The following is an 11,018-nucleotide window of genomic DNA, read 5'->3' as shown; positions in this document are numbered from 1 at the left end:
TATAAAGCAGCCAGCTAAGACTGCAGTGTGTCAGACTCCAGGAGCAGTTCTAACTGCTGTAATAAAGAGTTGTGAATCAAACAGAGCTGTGAATCTAACAGATCGGATGAAACAAGACACAGCCGGAGTGGAACTGCTGAGCTGAACACTCAAGAGCCGAGATATTGCCAAGGCTAGCATCCATCCCTCACCATTCAACCGGCACTGGGAAAACATGGCGTCGCTACTGCCTCTACCTCCATATTCGCCAGCAACTGAGTCCCAGCAGTCTTATCTCGCTCATTTCAAATGCTACCTTGATTTGACAGGCAATCGGAAGAGAGCTCTTTTCCTCACTGTCTGCGGCTCAGAAGTTTTCTAACAGAGCTGTGTCCTTCATCCATCTTTCCCACTATTTAACATGTTTGTTGCAGCAGCCCTGGCTACAAGCTCTGCTGGCAAATGGTGCCACTGGCGCTGGCCAGAGGGTGCTTGCCAGGCCCCTGTGGGGCAGTTTGAGGAGGCATCTCTCTTTGGGGCGGAAGGGGGCAGCTCAGAGACCAGGGGGAGCAGCTGCGGCTGCCCAGAGGACTCTCAAGGAGAGAGGAGAGGAGGTTGAGGGAACACTTTAAAAGGGAGGGGGTTCAAAAAGGGGTGGGGGCTGCCAGCTCTGCAGGCAAGGGGTGACACAACTGGGCTCCTGAGCCCCACAGGGGCGCTGCAGAAAGAAGGTAGTGGGTCAAGGGAGCCGTGGACCCAAAAAGGCTGAAAACTGCTGCTTTAAACTGCTGCTTCGAACTGTCATGGCTTCCCGCTAACAATTCTGGGAGCTGTCATTTGTTGAGAGCGCCAGGGATCGTAACTCTGAACCAAGAGAGTTTCCCAGGACCCTCCGTTCCTGTTGAAGTGGCAAAATATTGCTTTTAAATGCAAGGTGTGTATGTGAGCACACTCAGGATTGCTTTGTGGCTAAGGCAGAACAAAGCCACGCTAAGTTTCAGAGAAGAGAGGGAGGCACATGTTAAGAGGGGGGGAAACTAAGAAATTGGTGGCACTGCCGGGATATGTTTTGGCAAGTTCTTGAATGGGCACGAAGAGCCCACTTTGTCCTGTGAAGAGATAAGGAGAGCCTGGATTCTGCCTCAGGGCAAAGGTCCATCTAGTCTAACATCCTGTTTCTCACAGAGATCAGCCATGTGGCACTGGGAATCCCGCAAAGAGGACGGGAAAAGCAATGTTCCTTTTCCCTCGTTGCTCCCCAGCCGATAATAACTCAAGAGGCTTTCTGCCTCTTCAAACTTGTCTTCCATCATACTATGTCTTGAACTCCATCGAACTCAAGTTGCAATACAATGAAATACAGTACAATCTAAGAAGAGGAACAACAAGAACAATTTATTATTTATACATTGCGCCTCGCAATTGGATGCCCCAGCTATTCTGAGCGGTTTCCAAACAGGGGTACCAACTTAAATAAAATATTGGGGAGGGGGCAAGTAAGCCCTGCCCTGAATAACCGATCACATGACACAGTGCATGGACACCATTTGCATTGCAGTGCCTGTCAACTTTGGGGGGCCCAGGCTCCTCAAATATTTTATTGGTGGGGCAAAGCTCCCTCAGCCCCATGGAGTTTGCTCTTATGATTTCAACCAATATAAAACCACAGTAAGACATCAAACATTAACAACTTCCCTAAACAGAGCTGCCTTCAGATGATTTCTAAAAGTCAGATAATTGTTTATTTCCTTGACATCTGGTGGAAGGGTGTTCCACACGGCAGGCGCCACCACCAAGAAGGCCCTCTGCCTGGTTCCCTATAACTTGGCTTCTTGCAGTGAGGGAACCGCCAGAAGGCCCTTGGCGCTGGACCTCAGTGTCTGGGCTGAGCGATGGGAGGGAGACGCTCCTTCAGGTTTACTGGGCTGAAGCCATTTAGGGCTTTCAAGGTCAGCACCAGCACTTTGAATTGTGCCCAGAAACGTACAGGGTAGATATTTTAGAACTTGGTGTTAGAAGGTCCCTTGATATGGATACTATACTTCTGTTGATGCAGCCTAGAACAGCATTAGCTATTAATTCAAAAGCACTAGCAGTGTTTTTCCTTCTTCAACAAATGTTCTTCTCATGTAGAATTGATGCCCTTACTTTAATATCAAAGCCCCCATTTATCAACAATGTGTTCATCCACGGCTTCTGCTAGCTTCTTTTCCCACCCGTAGGAAATCTGTCTTTGATTACATTGGCTATTTTTAGCATTTCACTGCCCAATACACCAAACTCACAACACTCATCGTAGCCTTTCAGGGTATAAATAGCACTTGTTAATATTTATTTATACAAAACGAGGAGCAGATTTCCTGACGCTGCTGGTCAATTGCCATTAATTGGCCATCACAAGGGTCTGTCTGGGATTAAATCACAAAGTGGACAAGAAGGGAGGGCAATGGGATTGTGTGGTTGACCTATTCGTTTCTCCTTCCCAAAGCAATGTGCTTTCTATCTTTAAAAATGACGAAAGCATCTGTAGTCATTACATTATTCACATCCGCCAGTTTTCATCCTTGCAATGACATCGTCTCCTTCCAGACTTTTCACGGTTTTGCAGGGGGAATTCAAAGGAAACGTGAGGAGACTGCAAGGTTCACTGCGAAGGAATTGGAGGACCCCATTGATAAAAACCAGAAATATTAACAATGAAAAATTCCTTGCTTTAGCAGCAGGAGACCTGATAAGAGAAGCGGCTGGACCCTAGAGGACAAGCGAGTCGAAGGTCGACTAAAGGAGGGTACAGAGATTGCAGAGATGCCAAAGTAATTTTCTGCATCTGTGTTCATGGGGGGGGGGGGGGGATGCAGGGCAGATACCAGGATAAAACAGTGGAAAGTGTGGAATAACAATGATGTTGTATAACCTTCCCTGAATGACTATTAATCCTTGGTAAAACAGCAAACAGGGACGCAGGTGGCGCTGTGGGTTAAAGCCTCAGCGCCTAGGACTTGCCGATCAAAAGGTCGGCGGTTCGAATCCCTGCGGCGGGGTGCGCTCCCGCTGCTCGGTCCCAGCGCCTGCCAACCTAGCAGTTCGAAAGCACCTCCGGGTGCAAGTAGATAAATAGGGACCGCTTACCAGCGGGAAGGTAAACGGCGTTTCCGTGTGCGGCTCTGGCTCGCCAGAGCAGCAATGTCACGCTGGCCACGTGACCCGGAAGTGTCTCCGGACAGCGCTGGCCCCTGGCCTCTTGAGTGAGATGGGCGCACAACCCCAGAGTCTGGCAAGACTGGCCCGTACGGGCAGGGGTACCTTTACCTTTTAAAACAGCAAACGTTGTACAACCTCCCTGTAAAACTCCATGCCTGAATTAAAAACTTGTCTGGAAGCAACTTGAGACTCGTAGTCTGTTAAAATGGGGAGAACTATGTATGCTGCCTTAATGTCCCTGGAGGTTATAAATGTAAAAATGAATTAATTTTTTTAAAAATGTATTTATTTTTTTTAATTGTGATTTTATGTTGTGAACCACCCTGAGATCTATGGGTATAGGGCAGTATACAAATTTAATTAATAGCAACAATTTAGGTTTATTTTTGAGTAAACATAGCTGCAAATCAATTTAAATTTGATTGTTTTCTGTGATGCACGAGTATTGTCTTTTATGATTAAGGGATTCTTAGCTTGTTTTATTTGCTAGAAAGCTGGAGAACAGCAGCACGTGTGTGTGTGTGTAGGCTTACTCGCGCGTAAGAACCTTGCATCCCAGCAAAACCTCATTCCCAAGATGAGTTTATGTAGGGGATTCCGATGGCAATTTTCACCTAGGTACGTTTGCACCAGGCTGTAAGCTAAGATGCCTCCCGGGCAGCTAATGCGGCGGCAGCACCATCTCATGCGCAAAGGAGGAGGAGCAGCCAAGCTGACGCGCAAACTCTGAGACCAGTTTTGCAAGGGCGAGAGGCTTTTCGTCCTTTTCTAGCGACGCCCGGAAAAGTGGGGGAGGAGGAAGAGGAAAGGGAAAGAGAGAGAGCATGCACGAGTGCAAAGCTTAAAAAAGCAGCGTGCAAAATGAATAAGGGCAAGCACTAAATAAAAGGAGAGGAAGATTTTTTTTTTTTTAATAATGCATGCAATTAAATGAATAACGAAACAGGAGCAAGCTAGCAGGAGGAGAGGAAGAATTCTTTAAAAAAATATGCATGCATTTCAGTAAATAAGGAAACAGGAGCAAGCAAGCAAAGAAGAGAGGAAGGAATTAAAAAAATATATATGCATGCAATTAAATAAATAAATAAGGAAACAGGAGCGAGCAAGCAGAGGAAAGGAAAAAATTAAAATATACGCATGCAATCAAATAAATAAGGAAACAGGAGCAAGCGAGCAAGCACAGAGGAGGAGGCATCCAGAGGCAATGGCGACGCCTGGAGGAACCTCGGCCGTCGGGGGTTCTCGCCCCGACGAGCAGCCCTCGGCGCCCCCCGGAGCCCCCCAGGCCGCGGCCCCGGCGGGGGAGCAGCAGGCGCCGCCTCCGCCCCAGCAGCAGCCCTCGCCGGCCGAGCAGAAGTTCCAGTCTCCCGCCGGGCAGGCGCCTCCGCCCCCGGGGGGGCAGCAGCAGCAGCAGGGACCCCCGCAGGCGCCCGGCGCCCACCCGGGCCAGGAGGACTACTCTTTCCTCCCCCTGGTGCACGACATCATCAAATGGTAAATGGCCCCCGAGGGAGGCGGGTGGGTCGAGGGTGGAGAGCCTCCAGGGACAGGGGCAGTCTACCGCTGAAGGGGAAACAATTTTCGGGGAACAATTCATCAGGGCTGGTTATGGCCTTAGAAAGCTCTGGGGTCCAGGCTACCCGAAATAGCCTGCACAAACCTGCCCCGGGCTCTTGAGTCCCTTTCGGGAGAGGCCGTTTCTCCTGCCACTCTTGGTAGAGTTGAGGGACGGGGCCTGCTCAGTGGTGGCCTCCCCAGGCAACTTTGGAACTCCCTGCCTCAAGAAGGTAGGCTGGCTCCATCCCATGGGCAGGTGAAGATTGTCTTATTCCGACAGGCCTTTGGGAACGGGCTGGAGCAGTGCTGGTTGTATTGTAATTGTTTGTAGGGCGTTAGGGGGAGAGGTCGTTCCTCTGGTGGGGGACACGCCGTTCTCCTTCTGGGGGTAGTTTTCCCACCTTTGGTTCCCCACCTTGCACTTGGCTCTCACCTGTGGCTCCTAGAAACTGTCAGTCATTATTATATTATAACAGCGGCCACAACCCGAGAATGGCTTCGACTGGCTGGCTAAACCAGGTGAGGGGATTAGGGGCTTCTCCAGCATGTGAAGACTCATAGAATCAGGGACTTGTGCAGTTGGAAGGGACCACAAAAGGTCCTCTATTCCAACCCCAGCAATGCAGGAATCTTTTGCCTAATGTGGGGCTCAGACCCACGGCCCTGAGATTGAGAGTCTCATGCTCTGCCGAATGAGCTCTGGATGAAACCAAGAGTGGGACCAGTGGTCAAGGAGGTGGTTTCTGCACAGGTTGTAGAGCAACCTTTCTCAGCCTGTGGGGTCCCCAGATGTTGTTGAACTACAACTCCCATCACCCCTAGCTAGCAAGGCCACAGAGCTCAGGGATGATGGGAGTTGTAGTCCAGCAACATCTGGGGACCCACAGGTTGAGAACCGCTGCTGTAGAGAGAAGAGAGGGATGGATGGAGCTTGTCCACATCCGAAGGCAGAAGCTCTGATCCAAAATCTCCGCTGCCTTGTGGGGTATCTTCGCTAAGGAATAAACCATCCACAAATCCGGATTGGAGTCCCTAAGACGGTCGGATGACACCTTGTACGCCTCCTTCCAGCAACTCCTGCGGCCAAGCTGGTGCCAAACGTTTTGCTCTGCTTTCCTTTGGACCACATCAGCGAGGCCGAGAAGAGCGAGGCCATATACCCTGCCCAGGCTTGCACCACTGAGTGAATTTTAGAATCATAATATTGTAGCATCAGAAGAGAACCCAAGGATCTTCTACTCCAGGCATAGGCAAAGGTGGCCCTCCAGATGTTTTTTTGGGACTACAACTCCCATCATCCCTGACCACTGGTCCTGTTAGCTAGGGAAGATGGGAGCTGTAGTCCCAAAACAACTGAAGGGCCAAGTTTGCTTATGCCTTGTCTACTCCAACCTGCAATGCAGGAATCTTGCCCACAGCTGTCCCTGGGTGGACTCAAACCAACCTTATGGTTAAGAGCCAGACACACTGACTCAGTGAGCCTGGTGGCTGAGCAGAGATTTGCAATCATAGAATTGTAAGAATTGTAAAGTTGGAAGGGTCCCCGAGAGTCCTCTATAACAAGAAGAAGAAGAAGAAGAAGAAATTATTACTTATACCCTGCCCATCTGGCTGGGTTTCCCCAGCCACTCTGGGCGGCTCTCAACAGAATATTAAAAACACAATCAAACATTAAAAACTTCCTTAAACAGGGATGCCTTCAGTTGTCGTCTTAAAGTCAATATAGTTTTATCTCCTTGACATCTGGTGGGAGGGCCTTCCACAGGGCAGGTGCCACCACCAAGAAGGCCCTCCGCCTGGTTCCCTGTACCTTCACTTCTCGCAGGGAGGGAACCGCCAGAAGGCCCTCGGAGCTGGACCTCAGCGTCTGGGCTGGATGAGGGGGGTGGAGACACTCCTTCAGGTCTGCTGGGCCGAGGCCGTTTAGGGCTTTAAAGGTCTTTAATCATTTTTTAAAGTAGCTACAAAGACGGTCATGAAAGTTTCCAAGAATTAAAGGCCTCTGTGTTCTGCATGCTGTCCCGGGAACATTGTGCTGCACGATGCTTCAGTGTGCGCCCGCTTCCTCCTAATTCCCTGTTGAGTTCCCATTCCTGAACCCGTGGCGCCCTGCTACCATAAATGGCAGGCGAACGTCATCTTAGCTGCTCTCTTCCTCTCTCTCTCTCTCTCTCCCTTCAGCATGGATAAGGACAGCCAAGACGTCCACCAGGTTTTGAACGAGCTGAGGACCAAATTTGTGGAGGTGCGGAAGGTGGTCCAGACCATGCAGGGGATCTCCGTGAGTCCTGAGCAGCAACAGCTGCAACTTCAAAGCCTCCGGGAGCAAGTCAAGACCAAGAGCGAATTGCTGCAGAAGTACAAAAGCCTCTGCATGTTTGAGATCCCCAAGGATTAGGCAGGAAGAGACCCGAGGCTCTGCAAAGAGATTCCGCTGGTTCTGGAAGCGGTCCGAGGGAACTGCCGTGGCTTTTGGCACCAAAGGGAAACACAATTTTCTTGCAGCAGCTCATAAAGCTGTAACGCACCATCCTGGTGTGCACATCCTGGTGTTTTGGTTTAGAGGCAGAACGGGGAATGTGCCGTCTGCATTTTGCAGGCGGATGGGAGTCGCACATTTTGTAAGCTCCTCAGTCTTAAAAATAACTAAAACTGTAAAAAAATAAGCAACAACCCTGCACATGGAAAACTAGAATGTCAGGGAGAAAGATTCCCTGACATGCTGCTTTTCTAGAAGCAAGGAGCTGGTGCTTTTTTTGCTTTTCCTCTTCAGTGGACGTACATTCAATGCAAGCAACACCTTTCCACCAGTAGCCTCCACCACCCGTTGCTTGAAATGTATAAACTGGGTCCAAGAGGATGCTAGAGCAGGCTGTTACTATTTCCCTTCATCACCCAGCACCTAAGAAGACAATTACCTGCTTTCTTTCGCTGAGGACATCAGGAAGCGGCAGGAGAGAAATCAGCAGACGGACAAAATGACAAAAGCATGACTCCTTTAGTATTCCTGGAGACTTAAGAGCGGGTGAAGTCTGCTCCTGTTTCTGGGGAAGGAAGCAGTTTGACAGGGCAGCCTCAGTTTACAAATTTGTGTATATTTGTTTATATATTCTTTTTGCTGGGTTAAGCCTTCTTTAGAAAAATGATACTTTTAATAATTTGCGTATATGTCTGTTTTTGGGGAAAACCCTGAAAAATAAATCTGGGACTGTGCTGCAGACACTGCCTCTTAGCTAAGACAACCTGTAACTAGATTCCTTGCATGGAATAATGATATTATTTGTGTAGTTCTTCCCGGTTTGCTCGTGCAATTGTTCGTTTGTTTAAGAAGCTGATAGTCGCATTTGGTGCAGCAATAATCCAGTGACAGTCATGGGAGATTCCATTGCAGAACTATTCTGACTTCTAAAACCTCGCTGGCTTTCTGTGGCCAATGTAGTAGAGAGTCTGTAGCCTTTTCCCCAATTGGGAGATATTGCTTGTCTTTTTTCTGTCTTTCTGACTTGGTAAATTTATATGGCAAATGCACAAGCAACCAAACATTTAAAAATAATTCCAATACAGGTGCAAACTGAACGATTGGCGTATGTTTTCTCAGAATCGTAGAAGGGGACCCCAAGGATCATCTAGTCCAACCCCCTGCGATGCCGGAATCTTCAGCTTTGCATTGCAGTGTTTTGCCAGGAGAAGGAAGGGGAGCACAATGCCCTCTTCAAATACCCAAAGGGCTGTTTCATAAACGAGGACGAGAATCTCTTCCTCTGCTGCCCCAGAGAGATTTGTGGCTGCGAGGAGCGGAATTTGAACCCTGGTCTTCCAGGTCTTAGTCTAGCTCCCTAACCGCTACACCACTAGAAAAATGAATCCGTTTATGACGACTACGGAAGAGCAGAAATGGAGGTGGGGGCAGACGGCGAGAATATGGAGTCCTTTTCCATGCACACACTTAGTCTTAATTGTAATATTTGCAGTAGGGCATTGGGACAGGGCGCTTTTGCTAAAAGTGTCAGGACAAAGCTGAAACGCAGGGCGTGCGTGGGCAATACGACCTGAGCCATCTGATTTCTTTCCTGCTTGCCAACTTGAAATAACACTACCCTGCCTCTGAATCCATGGGAACTCTGCAATTTCAGCATCGGCAAGCGTGGGTCAGGATTATTTATTCCTACCGGCGCTGGTTCTCCCATCCAATCAGAGTCCTGAAAAACAGGCAGGCTGCCGCAATGAAGGGGAAGGGGGCCGTGGCTGATGTCTGAATCCTCTGACCTGTCATTTACAGAGGCAAAAGGCATTGTCAGCTCGCCAGGGGGAGATGGGGGCGTTGTGTCGCCGGAGCTGCTGTTTGTGCCGTTTCAGGTGTGCGAGTACAGTACATTGGCCCCCACCCAAAGTCACGCGGGGAGAGTTCCCATTGTTGTTTTGTACTCAATCTGCAGAGGACAATGCGGGTACATTACAGAGGGTGTGTTTGAGGAGGCCGCTAACGGGGTCATTGAGGGCTGCCTTCCCGCAGCTCACCCTTGGTACATTTAAGGAAAATTGCCCTGCCCGCTGTTGACATTTGAGGGACCAGCAAACTTCCCTTCTGATTCAGGCGGTGATTCAGGCGGGGGCAATATGTAAGGCACATACCTGAGGACTTATTCAGAGCCAAGTATTGATGCACAGGGAGAAAAATGCAGAGAGATTAAAGAACTTGACGTCAGGGGCTGCTTGCAGGCTTTCCGTGGGCATCTGGTTGGCCACTCTGAAAACAGGGTGCTGGATGGACCCATGGGAGTGCTGGCCTGATCCAGCTTCTTCTTAGGTTTGCAATCAGAAATAGGTTTCCATCTAACTGCTTTCAACATGGCTGGTTCGAACCTCACTTCCTGCACTCTGCAGGCACATCGTCTTTTCACCGAAATGTGTGTGTGTGACCTACCCTCAGGGGACGCGGGTGGCACTGTGGGTTAAACCACAGAGCCTAGGACTTGCCGATCAGAAGGTCGCCAGTTCGAATCCCCGCGACGGGGTGAGCTCCTGTTGCTTGGTCCCAGCTCCTGCCAACCTAGCAGTTCGAAAGCACATCAAAGTGCAAGTAGATAAACAGGTACCACTCCGGCGGGAAGGTAAACGGCGTTTCCGTGCGCTGCTCTGGTTCGCCAGAAGCGGCTTAGTCATGCTGGCCACATGACCCGGAAGCTGTATGCCGGCTCCCTCGGCCAGTAAAGCGAGATGAGCGCCGCAACCCCAGAGTCGGCCACGACTGGAGCTAATGGTCAGGGGTCCCTTTACCTTTAACCTACCCTCAGAGGAGGGAATCCTCGGACAGGGGAAGGGGCTATAACTCGGGTAGAAGATTTGGTCTACGTACAGCAGCTTTTGACCTCTGTAGGCAAGGCTGGGGAAAAGCTGAGCCACTGCCATCCATTATAGCCAAGGCTGAACTAGGTATACCAATGGCCTGGTGTGATGGAAGGCAGCTTCTGACGCCCCTTTACTCAAGAGTCATGAGGTCTGGAATCTTATTTATTTCCAATGGAAGGACTGTACTTCAATGCTCCAGCACGTCCTCTCCTGCATTGCATGGGGTTGAACTATATGACTCTACAATTCTATTATTCCATTATATTCTCATTCTCTCTCTCTCTCTCTCTCTCTCTCTCTCTCTCTCTCTCACACACACACACACACACAAAGTAAAAAACCCAACTAGTTTTAGAGAAGAAAAAAGGGATACAAAGAGCTTTTCAGAATCTTTGCCCCTCGTGTCTTGTAAATGCCAGGAAGGGGAGGCCAGCAAGGAAATGGAAATATGCAGTTTAATTCCCATTTCCCTCTTTCTCCCTTTTCAGGCTGGGAGCATTAATGCTGCCGTGGGGTATCCGGATGTGAACGGTAGACTTGTTATTAAATTGCTTCCTGCGATGCTAAGGGTCTACTCTCTGCAGACACTCTTGGCACATGCAAGAGGGGGAGAGGTGTTGGAGCTCACCCATGTTAAATACTTTTCAAGGGACATTTACATGTGAACGTTTCCCCTGGTGCAAAAATAAAATAAAATCCAACCCCATTCCTCTTGGGTTCTTAGGAGAATCGCCATAGCCTGTGCATACAGAAGGTTCCAGATTCGATCCCTGACATTTCCAGGTAGGGCTGGAAGTAGCTTCTTACTGAAAGACGCACTTCCAGTCTACTAGTGCCGCAGAGTGAGCCCGTCAGAAAACCACACAGTTCTAAGCCGGAGTTAACTATTAGTAAAAATACAGATCTTCACAAACCTGGCTGAGTGTCAGGCC

General features: G+C 49.4%; 1 protein-coding gene across 1 annotated transcript; it reads left to right on the top strand.

The window, feature by feature from the left end:
* The first annotated feature begins 3,948 nt into the window (after positions 1-3,948).
* On the top strand, positions 3,949-10,792 carry MED9 (mediator complex subunit 9). The gene is made up of 2 exons (XM_083711895.1): positions 3,949-4,674; positions 6,919-10,792. The coding sequence occupies exons 1-2, from the start codon at positions 4,385-4,387 to the stop codon at positions 7,133-7,135; spliced, it is 507 nt and encodes a 168-aa protein (XP_083568021.1). The 5' UTR covers positions 3,949-4,384; the 3' UTR covers positions 7,136-10,792.
* Positions 10,793-11,018: the final 226 nt, after the last annotated feature.

The sequence above is a fragment of the Podarcis gaigeae genome, assembly GCF_964106915.1.
Source record: "Podarcis gaigeae genome assembly, chromosome: 14".
Classification (NCBI taxonomy): domain Eukaryota; kingdom Metazoa; phylum Chordata; class Lepidosauria; order Squamata; family Lacertidae; genus Podarcis; species Podarcis gaigeae.
Note: the sequence above shows the minus strand (reverse complement) of the source record. Positions and strands in the feature narration are given on the sequence as shown.